At 45.7% G+C, this 19,995-nt stretch overlaps 2 protein-coding genes across 2 annotated transcripts; one reads left to right on the top strand and one right to left on the bottom strand.

The window, feature by feature from the left end:
- Nucleotides 1-454: 454 nt before the first annotated feature.
- On the top strand, nucleotides 455-10,233 carry LOC109553989 (PRAME family member 8-like). Its single transcript, XM_019954306.2, has 6 exons — nucleotides 455-741; nucleotides 1,102-1,674; nucleotides 2,637-3,084; nucleotides 8,839-9,053; nucleotides 9,129-9,285; nucleotides 10,195-10,233. The coding sequence occupies exons 1-6, from the start codon at nucleotides 455-457 to the stop codon at nucleotides 10,231-10,233; spliced, it is 1,719 nt and encodes a 572-aa protein (XP_019809865.2).
- A 7,605-nt stretch (nucleotides 10,234-17,838) lies between these two features.
- On the bottom strand, nucleotides 17,839-19,082 carry LOC109553988 (upstream-binding factor 1-like protein 1). The gene is made up of 2 exons (XM_070782412.1): nucleotides 18,155-19,082; nucleotides 17,839-17,984 (listed from the first exon to the last, which is right to left on the bottom strand). The coding sequence occupies exons 1-2, from the start codon at nucleotides 19,080-19,082 to the stop codon at nucleotides 17,839-17,841; spliced, it is 1,074 nt and encodes a 357-aa protein (XP_070638513.1).
- Nucleotides 19,083-19,995: the final 913 nt, after the last annotated feature.

Raw genomic sequence — 19,995 nt, 5'->3', positions numbered from 1 at the left:
GAACTGAGGATGGAAGCTGTGTTCTACATGAACTCCTGTCCCCATAGTTTGGGCTTTAAGCAATAATTCTTTTTTTTTTTCCACCATAAAAACAAAGAGAGTCAGCTTTTTCAGTCTCCTGGTGCAGATGTGCAAGAGGGACATGCATTAAGGAAAGCAGTGGATGGAAACAGATGAGCCTCCATTTGGCTTTCTTCCTTCCTGCAACTTGTTAGATTCTTGCTCTAGTGGCAGGATAGGGAGAGCTCTGGCCTTAGGGACACAAACCCAGACTGGAATCCAGACACACCGAAGTCTTCCATTCTGATTCATCATTGCCAGAGCAATGACTGTGGCCCTGATTTGATTTCTCTGAAGTGTGGGGAGAGAGACTACCCTGATGGTTATGATTGTTCTGAGAAGGATGTCTTGTCTCTTTGCAGTTTCCCAGGATTCAATTCAGAGAAGAGTCAGGATGAGTGTTCACAACCCTCCCAGACTTGCGATCTTGGCAGCAATTGGCCTGCTGAGAGACGAGCCCTTAGCCATCTCTACTTTGGAGTTTCTGCCCACAGAGCTCTACCCACTACTCTTCATGGCTGCCGTCTTTGGCCGACGCAGGGAGACCCTGAAGGCTATGGTGCCAGCCTGGCCCTTTGCCCGCCTGCCTCTGGGAAGCCTGATGCAAAAGCCTCACCAAGGAACCTTACAAGCAGTGCTGGAAGGCCTTGATGTCCTGCTTGCCCAGAAGGTTCACCCCAGGTGAGTCAGATCCAGGGAGCCTGGCAGGGTCTTGGATTCCTGGAAGAGACACATGGTGCCAGGCAGAGTGGATGACCAAGTGGTGACCAGAGGCTTCTGAAAAAGCTCAGAGGCTTTTTCAGAGGAATTGCTGAGATCACTTTGGGAAATCCCTTACAAATATATAATAGGAAGGATGGAAGAGAAAAAAGAACTGGGGGAGAGGGAGCGAGAAAGGAAAGAAACAACAGCAGGTGAGAGCAGGACTGTGAAGTAAGAGCACACATGGGGAGATGGAATGTTGCCTGAACTCTAAGGCTGTGGGTTCATTCAGTGTGGATTTTGAATAATCTTACCCCACCATTTGCTGTTTCCCCACAGGAGGGGCAAGCTGCGGGTGCTGGACTTAAGGAATACCGGCCAGGACTTCTGGAACATGTGGTCTGGAGGCAAGGGCCACATGCCCTCCAGCTCACAGCTGGTTCCAGTGGCTGAGGACATGTCCAGGAAAAGGCACCCCTTGACTCCCTTAGAAGTGTACATAGAACTTTGTCTTACGAAAAAGCCCCTGGAGAAATTCCTTACCTACCTCTTCAGGTGGGTGGAGCAGAGAAAAGCCTCCATACACCTGTGCTGTAAGAAGATGAAGATTATTTCAATGTCCAAGGAAAATATGAAGACAGTTCTCAGGATGGTGAAGCTGGATTGTGTACAGATGGTGAAACTGAGTTTCACCCAGAAGCTGTCCACCCTGGCCCAGTTTGCTCCTCTCCTGGGTCAGATGAGCAACGTTCAGAGTCTCATTCTCTCCCGCATTCGTGGGTCTGCTGTTGAGGAGCAGGACCATCAGGATCTTCTGCAATTGACCTCTCAGATCCTCCGGCTGCAGAACCTCCGGGACCTCCGCATGGAAGCTCCATTCTTCCTTGAAGGCCGTCTGGACCAAATGCTCAGGTGAGGCTCTGCCAGCAGCTGATTAACAGTGGACACAATGGTAGAATATCAAGGGAAGTGTCTCATCTGCTGCTCCACCATGAAACGCAGTATTACAGAAGCACAGGAATCCAGGTGGGGGGAATCGGTTAAAGCAGCTCTGGAAAGGGACGCCATGTTGGGAACCCACAAGTTAGGGGGCCTAGATCTGGTGCAAGTGTGTATGTGATTTCTTCTTGGAGGAGAGATTTCTGTGTTCTGAAGATTTATGTATAGGTAAGTGAAGGGGGCATTGAAGAGGGAAAATCACATCAGCCTGAGCATTGTGAAAAGAAACTCTGTGGTCACTAACCCATGACCACAAGGAGCCTGTTTTAAAGTCCAAGTCAGTAACAGGTGGCCTTTTGCTGCATATAAGGTAATTAATATATGGGAAATGCATGGTTCTGGAGATGATGGTAGCAAAGCAGAGCCAAAAGAATGTAAAAAGTGATAGAAAGTTTGTAGATGTCATAGGGCTGGGAGTCCCTAAAGACCGGCAGCCCCTTTCTGCATGTATGCCAAGAGCCTCACCTGGCCAGAGGTATATGACCAGCAGCTCACCCACAGAGTGGCAATCTAAATGAAAAGCATTTTTTACCTCATCTCCCAGAACTTACACTCAGTGATGTCCATCCTGATGGACACTTTGTGTCATGCTCTCCTCTGATCATGTTCTAGTGCATTCCATTATGTCTATTCATCCTGCTAAGGAAATAGAGTGTACTGTACTCTGCTTGACAGATGAGGAAAGATGGCTTTCAAGATCATGTGAATGTGATCCAGTCATACTAAGAAAATGGCAGGACTCAGCCTAGAATGAGACTGGACATTCTGGAATTTGACCTGTATCAGCTTTGGGCCAATCACTGAGTTCTCCTCTGGAACTCAACTGCTACTTTGCTTTCCCTCATCTAATTGCTTCTTCCCCCCCTCCACCCCAGGTGCTTGAAGACCCCCTTGGACAACATCTCAATCACCAACTGCCTGCTTACAGAATCAGACCTGACCCATCTGTCCTGGTGTCCAAAAATCTGTCAGCTGAAGGGCCTGAATCTTAGTGGCGTCACCCTCACCGACTTTAATCCCAAGCTCCTTCAAGTTCTACTGGAGAAAGTTGCAGGCACTCTGGAAGAACTGGACTTAAACCTGTGTGGGATCACGGACATCCACCTCAATGGCTTTCTGCCTGCCCTGAGCTGCTGCTCCCAGCTTAGGGTCCTCACCATGTGCGGAAACCTCATCTCAATGGCTGTCCTGGAGAGGGTCCTGCATCATACTGACAGGCTCCCTGATTTAAATCTAGAGCTTTATCCAGCCCCTCGGGAGAGTTACAGCTCTCTGGGTGTCCTTCACCGGGAAAGATTTGCTCAGATAAAGGCTAAGCTGAGGGTGATCCTTACATACTTAGAACGTCCCAGGAAGATTTGGGTTAGCCCCAGCCCCTGTCCTTACTGTGGTGATGACATGTGTGGTCATCTGACTCCCAACACATAATTCTGTAATACACTGTGTAGTCGGTTGCTTCTATCAGAAGCTTTCTTCTGGACACTTGAAAACTGAAATCTAGGTCATACATCCATTATGAAGGGAAAACACAGCCCTGGTTTCTGATATAAGCTCAGTGTGATTGAAAAACCTGATCCAGCAGGGGTGCAGGATTCGAAAAGGGAGTGATGACTTGAGGAATTGTGTGACTTTTTTAGATATGTGTTTATAGAGTCAAATATGAAACTGAGTTCCTGGAAGGTTCAGTCTGAGACACACATGTTCAAGTTATTTCTGTATGCACACTTGTAGAAATGATCAGAAATAAAGAGACCTTCCGTGTAAATGATAAATGCCATCCATGATATTATTCTGCTTTCTGTATTTACATCTCATGTATCTCCAGTTACTGGTGGAGTGGAAGCCCTCTGTTGTGTATGATCTGAAACTCCATCATTCCCTAGTTATCTTTTTTCTTCATGGTTTCCTTACTTAGTTCTGGTGGTTAATACAAATAGCAAAGGAAATACACTCAGTGTTCCTCAATAGCACATCCTGTCAAGAGTGGGTACTTATATGCATATTCCTATGAGAAAAATACTAAAATCATACAGGCATGAAATATGGTTTTGTTATGTTTATACCAGAAGTATATTTCAGAAGCATGTCTTTTGAAGGCTAAGTCATGTCAATAAGAGTTTTATTTTATTCCCATGCCTACTATTGTTCTTCCCTATCGAGGAAGACTAGTAGAGCATGCTTTGACATCAGCATATCAAGATGTATAATAAAATGTCTTTACACCATATAACTTATAGTTGGCCATTTTTATTCTCAGCTCCCTACTGTCTCCCTCAATCAGCTGCAGATTCATTATAAAATATTTCTTATGATTCTCTGGATCTCCTGTCTTACTAGTCTATAATGATGCAGAAAATATTTTTCCCTGTTCCCTCTTCTAGATATGTACTATTACAAATATTCTCTATGTGGTTTTAAATGTGATTGATAGCCTCAAGATATTTAACTATGTTAGAAGCATGGGTTTCCCTTGGGTAGTGCAGGAGACACTATTTTATAAAGTAGATGGGCTATAAGCTATATAGCTCGTTACATTTATAAATTCATAATACAGCGAAGAGAGATACAAGACATAAACCATTTGAAAACAAGTTAGAACAAATTAAATAATGATTAGTGAAAATCAATTGTGGTCTGGTGGCAGTAATTCATCAAGTCCACAGGGGAGCTAGAGAAGCCAAATTCTGGAGGAATGTCAAAAGAAGCCCATTTGGCAGTCTATTGTCATCATGCTGAATAAAATTTGTCTTCAACACTTAACCCCGTGTCTGTCTCTGATTTTCTTTGGCACAATGATGACAGCTCAGGCAGGAAAGGTCCTTCTGCATATCCCCCAGATTCCCGCATACCCGAGAATGACCAACTTGGAATCTGGCCACTGTGGCAGAGCTCCATATCAGCCCATGAGCTTTCTTCAGAGACTAATTTTCTGATTGATTGATTGATTGATTTTGTTCTGGCTGTGCTAGGTCTTCCTTGCTGCATAGCTTTCTCTAGCTGTGGTGCACACAGCTGCTCTTCATCGCAGGGCTCGGGCTTCTCCTTGTGTGGCGTCTCTCGTTTTGGAGCACAGGCTCCAGTCCACAGGCTTAACTTGTTGCTACACATGGGCCCATGGTTGCTGCTCATGGGCTTAGTTGCCCTGTGGCATGAGACATATTCCTGGGCCAGGGATTGAACTGGCATCCCCTGCACTGTAAGATAGATTCTTAAACTCTGGACCACCTCATAAGTCCCAGGTTTTTTTAAAAAAAGTTTTTACTGAAGTATAGTTAAATCATTGTGTTTTTACTTAAACACACAATTAAAAATAAACACAATTTAAACACACAATTGAAAATAATTTTAGTTAAATTATTGTGTGTCATCTTAACTGTAGGGCAAAGTGACTTAGTTACACACACATATATATTTTTTTCATCATGTTTATGTTTAAAATGTCATGAGTAGAATCCATTTTAATGCTTTTTAAGTAAAGGTCATGAGAGAAATATGGTGAAAGCAATCTTCCCCAAAGTGACTCAGACAGAGAACACCCTTCAGGGAGTCTTCACCTTGGTGGTCAGAGGTGTATAAGAATTGTTCAGGCATCAAATAACTGGGGTGCGTGAGAGGCATGGAAAATTCTTATCGATGGAGAAAAGGTCTCCCTTTGCATGTGACATTCAACTTCAAAGAAATCCTTGTATGATGTGTCTCAAAGTGGGAGTCATCCCTGAACGAGGTAGTATGCTAACACCATAAGAGCTTCGGGATTAAGTGCAGAAAAGATGTTGGTATTTATGAAGAGAAATAGCAGAATTTTATTTCTGGGCCTAACAGTGTCAACTTGATCAGAATCTGTGTGGATTTAGCTAGGCCTGAGGAAACAATAATCATCTAAATGCAGTAGAAAAGGGGCCAGTGAAATTATGATTTATTTGACTTCTAAGACCCCTGAAAAATGGCGGGAGAAACAGCCATCTGGAAAGTGTCCTCAGTGAGAACAACAACAACAACAAAAAACACAACTTAAAGAAAACCTCTGGACGGCAGGGTTACTGATGGCAGGGTTATGGGGGACTGAAGCAGGTTCGTTTCTTCTCTGATTCCAAGTTCCCAAAGAGCCCGCAGTGCCCACCCTCAGTGTGCTGTGCTGACCTCAACTCTCTGGGAAAGAATAGCCTCTAAGGTAACAGTGTCTCCTCTGAGCCTCTCTCTTTTCCTTGAAATTTACTGCATTTCTTTTTGTGGCCTTGGGTCTTCACTGTTGTTCCTGCTTTTCTCTAGCTGGGGCAAGGGGCCTGCTCTCTAGTCATGGTGTGCAGGCTTCTCATGGAGATGGCTTCTCACGGAGGTGGCTTCTCTTGTTGCAGAGCAAACTCTAGAGTGCTTGACTTTCAGTAGTTTCGGCTCCCAGGATTTAGAGCACAGACTCAACAGTTGTGGCAAGCAGGTTTATATGCCTCATGTCATGCGGGATCGTCCCAGATCAGGGATCAAACCCATGTCTCCTGCATTGGCAATCAGATTTTTTACGACTAAATCAAAGGGAAGCCCAATTTTGCTATCTTAATATCACCCAGAGTAATGTATTTAAATTTACCTGTTTCTCAAAATAGAAATATGAAAAGGAAACTTTTACTTTCCATTGTTGGGATCATTTATTATGTCCCTTTAGGAATGCTCAGCTCCAAACTGTCCAGAACCACTCTTTCACTCACTGAGGTTTTGACCTGTCCACCTTCAGAGAAGGCTTGGCTTAGGCCTAGAAAACCAATCACATCCCCCAAAGCTCTTCCCTTGCTGCCCAAATAGGCTTAGAATCTCCTGTGTTTCCTACATAACACCTGAGTGAAAATCTCATACAAGAATGAGTGTATTTTGGTTTCTTTGATGACAACACTACTGCTTTCATGAGCTGTTTTAACTCAAGGACATTTTGCTAATTTTGACTTGACCAAAATTCCCCCAACAATGATTCTGTCAACTTTTGTTCTTTCTTGGCCAAGGGCAGGAATCAATAATCCCTTTCATGCTTGATCCACAAGAATATAACTGTCCATATTAGTAGAATGCAGTAAATATTTGTGAAGTGAATCAGTGAACAGATCCTTGATTACCTGACTACTCCATCAGTCTCTGTTTGGTGATGTGTATATGATTCAATCAACTAATCTAGAGAAGTACGATGATCCAATCAGGGTCAATCCAATGGTCCCTCTGTAATCTAATCAGATATACTGTTCTGGTTGGGTTAGCAGTGGGACAGAGGGATGATAGAACAAAAAGACTTATAAAAGTCTTAAGCACTGGAGAAGAGGTGCAGAATTTCCTGGCTCTGGAGACATCAGAGGGGTTCTCACAGGGTTTGAATTGTGAGCATCCCACCAGGCACATTAGAGCAGTAAGTTTCCACCCTCATATAAGGATGCTCTTCTCTTACTAGTGGTGGTGGTTTAGTCGCCAAGTGGTATCCGACTCTTGCGATCCCATGGACTGTAGCCTGTCAAGCTCCTCTATCCATGGGATTCTCCAGACAAGAATGCTAGAGTGGGTTGCCATTTCCTTCTCCAGGGGATCATCCTGACCCAGGAATCGAACTGGGGCCTCCTGCATTGCAGGCAGATGATTTACCAACTGAGCTATGAGGGAAGCCTTCTCTTCTCTTACTAGTGGTTAGCTAATCTTGAAGGGTGCCATGTATCCCTAGTGAAGGAAGAGTTGTTAAAAAAGTCAGTTCTTTCCAATGAACACGTTTCAGGTTTAATTTTGCCTCAGTGTAGTTTTGCCTGAACTCAAACATTTTAATTAGTGCTTTAACTTCTATCATTTTAAAATATCTTGTAAAGACATGTAACATATGTATTCAAAATCTCTTTTTGGAGTTGTGTTTCATGAGTTTCACCTACACAGTTCTGACACACATGGCCTTCATGTTAGGGGTAACTGAGGATGGAGGCTGCGTTGGTCCACATGACCTTCCTCGTATTGATTTAGGGCTCTAAATGATGCTCTGACGTCATTCCCTCATAAAGACTGGAGTGGGTTTTCAGAATTCCTGCTGCCCACTTCCAGGTGGGACTTGGATTAATCCAAGCACCGTATGAACTGAATGGGCTGGTGGTTGCCATTCCTCCGGATTGGTACTTGTGAGAGGCTTGTTCTGAATCCAGTAGGGAAAGAGCTATATCACTGTGCCCTTGAGGCCTGAATGGCATGTGGCCTAACAGGCACGTCCACCCCTGCCAGAGCAGTGCTTAGTCCTGAGTAGATTCCTCTGAAGGGTTGGGAGATTGTCTTAGGTCTGCTCCTGCTTGGCCTGACATGGATGATATGCTCACTGGCATTTTCCACAGGATTCCTCCTGAAGCAGGTTCAGGATGAGTGTTCAGAAACCCCATAGGCTCCTGGACCTGGAGAGAATGCACCTGCTCAGGGAAGATGCCTTGGTCTATTCTTATCTGGAGTTTCTGCCCAGGGAGCTCTTCCCACCCCTCTTCATGGATGCAACCCATGGTAGACACATCAAGACCTTGGGATCACGGTGCAAGCCTGTCCCTTTGTCTGCCTCCCTCTGGAGGGCCTCATTGCCCTGCCTCATGTGGGTCCCTTATGAACAGGGCTGGAAGCACTTGACGTCCTGCTGGCCCAGAAGGTTCACTCCAGGGGAACAAGATCCAGGTAGCTTGATAGGGTCCTGGGCATCCCGGAAGAGACTTCTAGGGTGGGCCATTTCGGCGACCCATGGACAGACCCAAGGGCTCTGAGGGTGGCAATGGAGAGGCTTAGAGGCCTTGGCTCAGTGTGAGAAATGCCTTCCTGATATGTAAGGGTGCCTAAGATGCAAGGAGGGTTGAGAGAACATGCCCCATCTCCTTCCCATGAGGCTTAATCCTACTAGAAGTGGAGACCTGGAGAGGAAAGGGGGAGAAAGGGAGCTGGAGAATAGAGAGGCACAGAAGGGAGCCGGCGAGGAAGCAGGTGACGAGAGAGACGTGAGGGAAATACAGAGGCCGCCTGTGGTCTATTTCTGAGTCTGTGGCTGCAGTCTGTGTGGATGGTAATGCATCCCTGTCAATCTCCTGGTCCTCATAGGAGGTGCAAACTGCAGGTGCTAGATTCATGGAATACTGGCCAGAATTTCTGGAGCGTGTGGTCTGGAGCCAGCACTCAAGGGGGCTCACACTCAGGAATGGCACCAGTGGTGGAGCAGAGCTCAAGGACACAGCAGGCCTTGGCTCCCTTAAAGTATACACAGACCTTTGTCTAAGTAAAAGGACCCTGGATAACTTCCTCTCCTACCTCCCCAGGTGAGTGGCACAGAGAAAAGCCTAAACACACCTGTGCTGTAAGAAGCAGATGATCTCTGCAGTGCCCCTGGACAGTATCACAAAGGTCCTGAATATGGTGCAGCTGGACTGTATCCAGGAGGTGCAAGTCACCTGGATCTGGCATCTGTCCATCCTGGCCACGTTTGCTCCTCTCCTGGGTCAGACGAGCAACGTGCAGAAACCCCGTCTCTCCCGCATTCACAGTCTGCCCGTGAGGAGCAGCAGGAAGTTTTTTGATTCCCCACTCAGTTTCTAAGCAGCACCATCTCCAGTCTGTCTATCTGGATTCTCCCTCCTTGTCTGAACCTGCCTGGACCAGACGCTCACGTGAGGGTGGACCGCTGCCTGGGAAACAGTGAACACAACACTGGCATGTCAAGCACACTGGGTCCTTTGTGTTTCTATCCTGAGCTGTGGAATCACTTCACCTCGGAAATCAAGGGGGAGGAACAGAGACAACACACTAGAAATCTCTGGATGGGGCAGCTTGGATCCAATGAGGGAAGGCATGGGTTCTTCCTTAGGAAGGGAAAGCTATGTCAGATGACTAAGACAATAGGTAAGTGAAGAGGGCATTAAAGAAGGGACACCACCTCAGACCCGAGCTATTTGCAAGACAAGGTCTGAGGAATTCCCTGGTGGTCCAGTGGTTAGGACTCTTCTCTTTTGGGGCTGAAAGTCCAGGTTTGACCCCTTGTGGGGGAAGTAAATTTCACAACCTGTGCAGTATGGCCAGTAAAGAAAACTGAAAACAGAAAGTTCGGGAAAGAGACAGAGAGAAAAGCTCTGTGCTTACCAGATTCCTGAACACGATGAATTTGTCTGAAATCACTGGTCCCTAAAAGATTGCCTTTTGCTCCCAGTAAGTTAGTTAATATTTAAGAAATGCATAATTCTGAGAGGATCATAGTGGAGCAGGAGCCAGAGATCATACAAACTGCAGGTGGTTTGCAGGTGATGCAGAGAGGTAGTGCCAGGCCAAAATGAGACGGGTCATTCTGGGTACTGACCTTCAGGAGGCGGTTAGTAGGACCTTGTCTTTGGGCAAATCACTTATCTCACAACTTTAGCTCAGCTGCCACCCTGATTTCTCAGACCTAATTGCTTGCTTTCTCCCCAGATGCCTGAGGACCCCCTTGGCCCACCCAGCAGTAACTAACTGGCAGCTTACAGAGTCACACTTGCCCCATATGTCCCAGAGCCCAAACTTGTATCAGCTCAAAGGCCTGGATCTGAGTGGGGTCACCACAATGGACTTTAGTCCTGAGATTCTCCATGTTCTTTTGGAACAAGTTGTTCTTTGGAACAAGCCACACTCTAGGAACTGAACCTAAATTGGTATTAGATCACAGAGTCCCAATGTGACTCCATCCTGTCTGCCCTTCAAGCTTGGGGCCTGTGTCTGTGTGGTAATCTCCTTTCTGGCCATCCTGGAGAAGCTTCTGAGTCACACCACTGGGCTGAGCACCTTAAGTGATGAGTTTGGTCCTTCCCCTCAGGAGAGCTGTAGCCTCATGGAGCCCTCCACCTCGGCTGACTCGTCCAACTTCAAGATAAACTCATTGAAATTATGTGGGATTTAGGATATCCAAGCTCCATCTGGCTTAGCTCCAGCCTGTATCCTCACTAGGGCATTAAGGCATTCTATCCCAAGGAGCCTTTTCTGTACCACTGTTACCCTCCTCCTAGCTGGATGCATCTGTCAAAGTTTACTTCGGGTCACCTGCAAACTAAAATCTTGGCAGTAGATGCATCAGGAATGGAAAACCAATCCGTGGTTTCAGACATCAGCTCAACGTGAATGGGAAAGGGAAAGATGATCCTATGGGGGTGCTGGATTGCAAGGGGAAATGTAGACTCTGGGAGGTGTTGGAACTTTTGGGGATATGTATTATACAATCATATATAAACCTCAATGTTTGGAGCTGCATGTGGGTTTGAGACGCACATGTTGGAATTTTCCCTGGGTAGATGTTTGTAAAGCAACTGTCAGAAATAAAGAAACTCTCGTTGAAAACCAACTGCTGCCTTCCATGGTCTTTTTCTCTCCTTTTCAGCTTATTCCTCAGCAATCTCCAGTTACTGATTCAAAAAAGAGCACTGAGTTGTCTATGATCCAATACCTTTCCATTTCTGCACATTCTTTCGTCTGTTAAGAGCATCTCTTAACCCTTTGCTTATTTCTTTGGCTTTCCTATTCCTCACCATCTCCTGGAGTTTGTCAATTTCATGTCCATTCCATTGATACCATCCAGCCATCTCATCCTTTCATGCCTTCGTTTCCTACTGCCCTCAATATTTCCCAGCATCAGGGACTTTTCCAATAAGTCGGCTGTTTGCATAAGATGACCAAAATACTGGAGCTTCAGTGTCAGCATCAGTCCTTCCAATGAGAATGCAGGGTTGATTCCTTTTCAGATTGACTGGCTTGATCTCCTTGCAGTCCAAGGGATTTTCAGGAGTCTTCTCCAGCATCACAGTTTGAAGGCATCAGTTCTTTGGTGCTGCTTTCTTTACCGTCCAGCTCTCACACACACAGGTCATGACTGACAAGACCATAGCTTTGACTATGCAGGCCTTTGTCAGCAGAGTAATGCCTCTGATCCTCAACAAAATGTTTAAGGTTAGTCATAGAGCTTTCCTGACGAAAAGTAGTTGTCTTTTGCTATCATGGCTTGAGTCACCGTCTGCAGAGATTTTAGAGTCCAAGAAGAGGAAATCTGTCACTACCTCAACCTTTTCCTCTTCTATTGGCCAGGAGATATTCTATTATGCAAGGAGAACCACTACACATGCTTGACAAGAGACTGGGCTCATCTGCAGTGTGGATGATGCTTCTAGGATGGAGGGTCTTGATGTGTGTAGTGAAGCCCTTTCCCAGCACAGAAAGGTCAGGGACTGGGACCTATGGTCCCACCAGGAGAACCCTGAGGACAGCTCACATACAGGGTCATGGGTACCCTAACGTAGGGCTCTTCGCTCCAATGACTCCTTGGCCATTGAGTATGTTCCCCTTGCTGTGTGTGCAGTAAGCCACTGAACAGCCACCGCAGTAAGCTAGGAGGTAGCGGATGTCTGAGACAGAATAGAGAACTAGTGGGAATAGTGGGATTTCTGAGCATAAACAATCCTGTGTGTTTGCTTTCATCACTACTTGGAGATTCCTGAGGTGAAAACAGACAAACACGATAATGTATCATGAACGGCACTGGATACAAATACAATGCAGGTTTCTTTATTTGTGACCATTTATTTCCAATCCCCACCCAAGGGTAATGCCACCTGTGCATACAAGATTTCCTTCCGGAAATTAATTCATGTTTGTCATGCTATAAACCCATGTCTCTGAAGGTCCCATCACCAACCAGAGTCTGCATTTCCCCTTGCAGTCCTGCAGCCCTGCAGTATCATTTTTCCTTTCCATTCGCGTTGAACTGATGTCTGAAACCATGGATTGGTTTTCCATTCCTGATGCATGGACTCACTCAGGATGGACTCATGTTGGGACTCTGTGATCCAACACCACTCTAAGTTAAGTTCCTGGAGGGTGGCTGCAACTTGTTCCAAAAGAAGGTGGAGTATCTCAGGACTAAAGTCCATAATGGTGACCCCACTCAGATCCAGGCCTTTGAGCTGATGCAAGTTTGGGCTCTTAGACAGATGGGGCAAGTTTGACTCTGTAAGCTGCCAGTTAGTTACTGCTGGGTGGGCCAAGGGGGTCCTCAGGCATCTGGGGAGAAAGCAAGCAATTAGGCCTGAGAAATCAGGGTGGCAGCTGAGCTAAAGTTGTGAGATAAGTGATTTGCCCAAAGACAAGGTCCTACTAACCACCTCCTGAAGGTCACCCGTCTCATTTTGGCCTGGCACTACCTCTCTGCATCACCTTCAAACTCCCTACAGCTTTGTATGAGCTCTGGCTCCTGCTCCACTACGATCCTCTCAGAATTATGCATTTCTTGAATATTAACTAACTTATCGGGAGCAAAAGGCAATCTTTTAGGGACCAGTGATTTCAGACAAGTGCATTGTGTTCAAGCATCTGGTAAGCACAGAACTTTTCTCTCTGTCTCTTTCCCAAACTTTCTGTTTTCATTTTTCTTTACTGGCCACACTGCACAGGTTGTGAAATTTACTTCCCGCACCAGGGATCAAACCTGGACTTTCAGCCCCAAAAGAGAAGACTCCTAAACACTGGATCACCAGGGATTTCCTCAGACCTTGTCTTGCAAATAGCTCGGGTCTGAGGTGGTGTCCCTTCTTTAATGCCCTCTTCACTTACCTATTTTCTTAGTCATCTGACATAGCTTTCTCTTCCTATGGAAGAACCCATGTCTGCCCTCACTGGATCCAAACACCCCATCCATAGATTTCTAGCGTGTTGTCTGCTCCTCCCCCTTGATTTCCGAGGTGAAGTGATTCCACAGCTCAGGATAGAAACACAAAGGACCCAGTGTGCTTGACGTGCCAGTGTTGTGTTCACTGTTTCCCAGGCAGCGGTCCACCCTCTCGTGAGTGTCTGGTCCAGGCAGGTTCAGACAAGGAGGGAGAATCCAGATAGATAGACTGGAGATGGTGCCACTTAGAAACTGAGTGGGGAATCCAACAACTTCCTGCTGCTGCTCCTCACGGGCAGACCATGAATGCGGGAGAGACAGGGTTTCTGCACGTTGCTCGTCTGACCCAGGAGAGGAGCAAACGTGGCCAGGATGGACAGATGCCAGATCCAGGTCACTTGCATCTCCTGGATGCAGTCCCGCTGCACCATATTCAGGACCTTTGTGATACTGTCCAGGGCGATTGTAGAGATCATGAGCTTCTTACAGCACATGGGTGTGCAGGCTTTTCTCTAGTGAAAGCGGTGGTTTTTCCAGTAGTCATGTATGGATGTGAGAGTTGGATCATAAGGAAGGTTGAGCACTGAAGAACCGATGCTTTCAAACTGTGGTGTTGTGAAGACTCCTTGAGAGTCCCTTGAACTGCAAGGAGATCAAACCAATCAATCCTTAAGGAAGTCAACAGTGAATATTCATTGCAAGCACTGATGCTGAAGCTGAAACGCCAGTACTTTGGCCACCTGATTGGAAAAGCTGACTCATCGTAAAAGACCCTGATCTCTGTGAAGGAAAGTTGCACAGCTCAAAATAGCCTGGAATTAAAACTCCCCTCCACGTCCTCTCCACCATTCTATGCAAAGCAAAGAACTCTCTCACCCAAAGAAAAAAATGGACACTACACCCAGCTCCCAGCCCGTCCAGCCTCTGGCCGATCTCCAGAATTCCTTGCCCCAGCCTTTTAAGAGATAACTACTCTGAACAACCTTGGAGAACAGGCCCCCTTAAGACAGTAGCTTTCCACATCCATGCCTATATATACTTATTCTTTTCTTATGTTAGTGAAGCAGCTCACTAATCTGACTGCTGCCCCTTCTGACCTCATTAAAGGTGATTTGTTCCTGTAAAGTGCCGGTCTCGTTCTTTTTCTGAACCTCGCTTTCCTTAACTCTGTACATTACACCCTGTACACCCATGGCTGATTCAAAAAACAAACAAAAAAAACCCGATCCTGGGAAAGATTGAGGCCAGGAGGAGAAGGGGACCACAAAGGATGAGATGGTTGGATGGCATCACCGACACAATGGACATGAATTTGAGCAAACTGTGGGAGATGGTGAAGGACACAGAAGCCTGGCATGCTGCATTCCATGGGGTCACAAAGAGAGGCACACAACAGAGCAACCGAGCAACAACTCAGTTCCAAACAGGACTTCAATAAGCCCAGACTCTTGCCTCTTTTCATAGAGAAAATCATGAAAAGGAACTTCCTGGGGTTCCTGTGGTTAAGAATTCACTGGTCAGAGACAGGGATACAGGTTGGATCCCTGTCTAGGAAGACCCCACAGACTGTGGAGCAACTAAGCCCAAGCACCATGACTACTGAGCACCCGACTAGAGCCTGGGGGCCATGACCACTGATGACCATCCCCCGATCCCACACTCTGAGATGAGACGCCAGCAAAAGGAGAAGTCAGCACATTTCAACTCGAGAGTAGCCCTTGCTCACCACAACCAGAAAAGGCTGCACTCAGTCAGCAAAAGAGACCCAGCAGAGCTAAAATAAGCAAACAAATAAATAAGATTATAAAAATAAATAAATAACGATTGTTTAAAAAAATGAAAATCATTAATTTGAGATGTATCATGATCATCATCCACAGTAATCTTTTGATGCTTTCTGAATGTTTTTTCAGCCCCTGACCATTTGTATTCTGGCTCCCCTTATAACTTTTGAACAGTTCCTCAGAGCCACATAAGAAGACACTTTTCTGGCTACGATCTTCTGTAAAATCACTGAATAAAGCATATGTGCCATGTTTTAGTTTGTTCATTTTTTTTGTCATTTGAGCTGCTCTTCCAATACCTTTTCCCAGCCCACAGTGTCTTGTCCCCACTCACCTGAGTTCCAGGGATTAGATGGAAACTGTCGACTCAAACAGGAGTCACCACCTGAAAGTAAAGTCATTTTACTTCTTGGGAGTATTTAAGAGCCAAGCCTGGGCTTCCTCGGTGGTTTGAGGGTAAAGAATCTTCCTGGAATGCAGGAGATCTGGGTTTGATCCCTGGGATGGGAAGATCTCCTAGAGGAGGAAATGGCAGCTCGAGAATCCTGAGAGGTGAGACCCTGACCCCTGCTTTCTTCCTGCTGCTGCCCCGCACCTGTCCTTCTACAGTGAAGGGATCAGAAGTGCAGGCTGGGCAGGTTCTGGGAAGGAAGGTCTAATGACGTGGAGCAGCCGGGTCCCACAGCTAAAGAGGCAGAAGTATCTCTGGGGTTGAGTTCTAGACTCCTGGCTTCAATTTCATTTCTAGAATAAAAGGGAGATGCTGTCTGGCAGGCAGTGAGCAGTGCTTCCTGCTTTCCTCCCTGAGTCTTTTCAACCAAAAATCTGTTTAGATTTTCCTGGAGGAAAGAAACCCACTTAACATTTTGTGGACATGAACGAACTGTGAACAAGTCATTTTGGAAGCACTAAATCTTGTTCTTAAATTAGATCCTATAAGACTGGAGGTTTATTCCCAGTTCATGTATAGGTGAAGCAACAGATAAAAAGATATTTTAGTATTTTAACCAATGTTGTATTCTTCTATTAGAAAATTCAGAATTTTAGCCTATATTCATCTCATATGTGTATTTTCCTGCCTGTTTCTTTAAACAGTTTTTATTTTGTATTGCAGTATAGACAGTTATAATTCTGTGGTAGGTCTTCTCTGCTGGTCCAATGGTTAAGAATCTGCCTTCCCATGCAGGGGACATGGGTTTGATTCCTGGTCCCAGAAGATCTCACAACCCTGGAGCACTAAAGCCCATGTGTCACAACTACTGAGCCACTGCTCTAGGGCCCTGCTCCAAACCCAGGGAAACCACCTCAGGGAGGAGCCCAAGCACTGAGTTGCCCCAGCTCCCCCTAACTGGAAACGTGTCCTGCACTGCAAGAAGACCAAGCTCCATGAAAAATAAGTAAATTAATCCGTGAAAAGAGAGAGAGAGAAGTTTTAATATTGTGGTAATTTCAGGTAAAGAGCAAAGGGGCTTGGCCATGAATATACCTGTGCCCATCCTTCCGCACACTTCCCTCCCATCCTGGCTGCCACACAAAATTGAGCAGAGTTCCATGTGCTCTACAGTAGTTCCCCAACTGTATATTCATGAGGAATAAAATGCCCCATTAAGACATCATGGATGAAGAGGAAGTCTCCAAATTCAACACTTTTCATATACAAGAACAATACTTGTATGATACTAATTGTCCATGAGAATCAAAAATGAAAATAGCCAGGAAAGTTTAGGAAAAAAAGTTTAATGAGATGGCATTAGATTTAAATACACTTTCAAATACATCAATAAACCAAAATAATAAAAATGTGTCATAGTGGTAAATGAATTCCCAAACAGTTTAGTATCTGTGAATTAAAATACTGACACTCAAACCATACAAGTCATAACATAATACAATTTGAGTGTATGGTAAAAACATGACTCACTTGTAACCTAGAGCAGGAGGAAGGGGTTGGGGAAGAAACCTGTAGAAATTCAGACATGGCCTGAAAACTCAGGGCACTGGGTCAAAAGAGGCTGGTTTTAAGGAAAACCTAATTCAGGTGGAGGGGTTACACATTTTTAATGTTGAGATTTTGATCAGTGAGAAAATCTCATGGACAGTTAACAGGGATGCACACACACATGGAAATGCTGCTGCCCACGTGCCGGCCCCACTTCCAAGGAAAGGAAGGGCCAGCTCCTCAGCTCAGAGAGAAGGGCCAGAGACATCAGGGCCTGACAGCTTTCTGTAGGGCAAGTCTCCCACTTCCAGTCAATCAGATCTTCCCTCCCCAGATCACTGCCTGAGTCCTGAGGGACAGGGTCACAGAGAAAGGGCTCACCGACCCCTGGAGCCCCTAAAATGTCTGGCAGGCAGAGGGTGAGGAGAGCAAGCCTTTCCAGTTCAGGGAGCTCAGTCTAGTCCAGGGGGCCCCACAGCCCAGTCAGCTCAGGGTTTATTCCACGAGGCGTCATTGCATTGACTTTCTCTCAGGGTGAACATGGAGTGGATGGAAAAGCTAGAAATTACAGCTCAAGATGCCTTCTTTCCAAGAGGTCCAACTTTGTATGAAGAGGGAGGGAAAGAAGGAAGGCAATGAAAAAGCATGGAGAGACGAGCCCATGGACTTCTGCTGAAAGTTCTGTCTCTTCAGGTTGTGAACTAAACTCAGTTGGAATCCGAGTCAGAGGAGTCCGCTGAGGACGATGAGCTGGACCCGTGGTCCTCCGGCTCAGAATCTCCATCTTCATCCTCACTGCTGGGGGCTGAGGAGCGGCTGCCTTCCTCCTCTTCCTCATTTTCCTCTGATCTCCCTGAGGCAGGAGAATATTCTCTAATCATGTCTGATGATGCTAACTCTGCAGCCTGAAGCCCTGGGTCCTCTCTAAGCCTTCCTTGCAGATTCCCTGATGATGGGGACTGCAGACCCATCCTTCTAATCTTGGGGTTTGGGCCCCCGTCACGCTCATGTTCTTACGCTTACCACAGGTCGCCTCTCTGTAAGCAGCATATTCTTCAGGAGACAGAGTCCTGAGCCAGAGATCAAGGTCCACCTTGTACTGTGTCTGCAGTCCCTCCGCCTGCTTCTTATAAAGCTCCTTCTGGTCCTGGGGGACCCGCTGCCAGCGTCTACTGATCTCCACCATGCGCTCCCTCGGGGGCACCACTTTCAGCTCCCTGCTCGACCAGAGATCCTGGTGGAACTTGTGATAGCCATTCATCGGGGGCTTTTTGTGCTCTCCGTGGAATTTCCACTTCATGGGTAAACTCTTTTCTGGGGGAGACTTCACTTTTTGAACATTCTCCTGAAGCTTCTCTGGCACTTTCATTTCACTTCTTTGAGGGACACCAGATTTCTCAGGGTTTGGGACTAGATCAGGGTGCTGTGCTCTGAACAGAGCTATTTTCTCCCTAATATCCTTTTTCTCTTTCTCAAGATCCTGACTGTGTTTCACCCTCAGCTGCTCAGGCACCTTCCTGTGTTCCTCAGACAGAACCTTGGTCAGCTCCTGGTTGCTTATCTTGGGGTGTTTTTGGATGTACTGAGGTCGCATCACTTGGGAAATGTGCCGGTAAGCTGTCAGGGACTTCTGGAACAAATAAGCATGTTTCTTATGTTTTCTGCTGTTTTCTTGTGTTTTCTTGTGTTTTTTGGAAGGATTGCTAACATTTTCCTTAGCTTCCAGGACTAATTCTTTCAGTGTGCGAAACTTTCTCACCTTATGGGAAACCTCTAACCATTTGAGTTTGCACATTTCCCCAGAAAAATCTTTAAAAGCTACTTTTTCCCAGTCCATCACTGACTGGGTTGTTTTGAACGTGTGCCCATCACTGGATGGAATGCTTTTCTCCATACTTTCCAGTAACTGCACAATGTCTTCCTTGGACCAGTCATCTTGGCGTTTAGGCATTGCCATTTCTAGGTCTTTGGGACACTTATGTGATCCCAGCAGTTCAGACACCTCAGCAGAATTTTTGTTTCTTCACTCTCAAGATTCAGCAGGTGAGTTATTTCTGAAGTCCTGCAGTGTGTGCGATCCTCTGTTTCTGTGGAGAAAGAAAAGGAAAGTTATTCTCCTATGTGACACAGGAGAGAAGCAGAGCCCACTTGGGATACATCCCTTCTGTTATTTCATTTACCCTCAAGAACGTAAATGAAAACCAGCCCAACCTGTGAGTTGAGAGTCCTGTTGAGCATTATGAAGCTTCTTTTCACAATTAAAAATCCTCAGGCCTGAACCCAACTTGCCTCCCAGTCTCACCACAGTGGGTTTTACATAGAAATGAACAAGAGCCTGGGGACTCACTCAAGGGACAAAGGATGAGAGAAAAGCAAGGGAAGTTTAAAATAAAAATGCCTGACAAGCAACAGGGCTTTAAAATAGCAATGAGATACCACAGCACATGGACAAGAATGGTCAAAATCCCAAAGAAGGACCAAGTACTGAGAGGGTGGAATATCAGGCAATTTGATTCATTTCGTAAGGTGATGAAAAACATTACAAGCCTTCTGAAAGACAATAAGGCAAATTGTTACTAAACTAAATATCCTCCTACCACGTAAGTCAGGACTCATGCTCCTTTGTATTTGCCCAAATCATCTGAAAACCTGTATCCATAAAAAAGAAAAAAAGACCTGCAATGGGATGTTTATAGCCATTTTGGTCATAATCACAAAACATGAAAACAACCATAATGAATGGATAAAGCAACTCTGGTACATTAAGACCATGAAATAGTACTCAGTTCTAAAAAGAAATGAGTGATCAAGCCAGTAAGAGACATGGGGTATTCTTTTATTCATATCTCTAAGTGAATGAATCT

This window comes from Bos indicus, chromosome 29 (assembly GCF_029378745.1).
Source record: "Bos indicus isolate NIAB-ARS_2022 breed Sahiwal x Tharparkar chromosome 29, NIAB-ARS_B.indTharparkar_mat_pri_1.0, whole genome shotgun sequence".
NCBI classification, from domain to species: domain Eukaryota; kingdom Metazoa; phylum Chordata; class Mammalia; order Artiodactyla; family Bovidae; genus Bos; species Bos indicus.
The sequence above is the reverse complement of the archived record's forward strand: the minus strand, read 5'-3'. Positions and strand labels throughout refer to the sequence as shown.

Bases quoted from the DNA above. Each gene is read 5' to 3' on its own strand.
- LOC109553989 (XM_019954306.2), top strand. From the start codon at position 455: ATGAGTGTTCACAACCCTCCCAGACTTGCGATCTTGGCAGCAATTGGC. The intron at 3,085-8,838 runs GTGATCCTTACA...TGGTCCTCATAG, and splicing joins AGATAAAGGCTAAGCTGAGG to GAGGTGCAAACTGCAGGTGC. The intron at 9,054-9,128 runs GTGAGTGGCACA...GCCCCTGGACAG, and splicing joins TTCCTCTCCTACCTCCCCAG to TATCACAAAGGTCCTGAATA.
- LOC109553988 (XM_070782412.1), bottom strand. From the start codon at position 19,082: ATGCCTAAACGCCAAGATGACTGGTCCAAGGAAGACATTGTGCAGTTA. The intron at 17,985-18,154 runs GTAAGCGTAAGA...CTCCTGCCTCAG, and splicing joins TTACAGAGAGGCGACCTGTG to GGAGATCAGAGGAAAATGAG.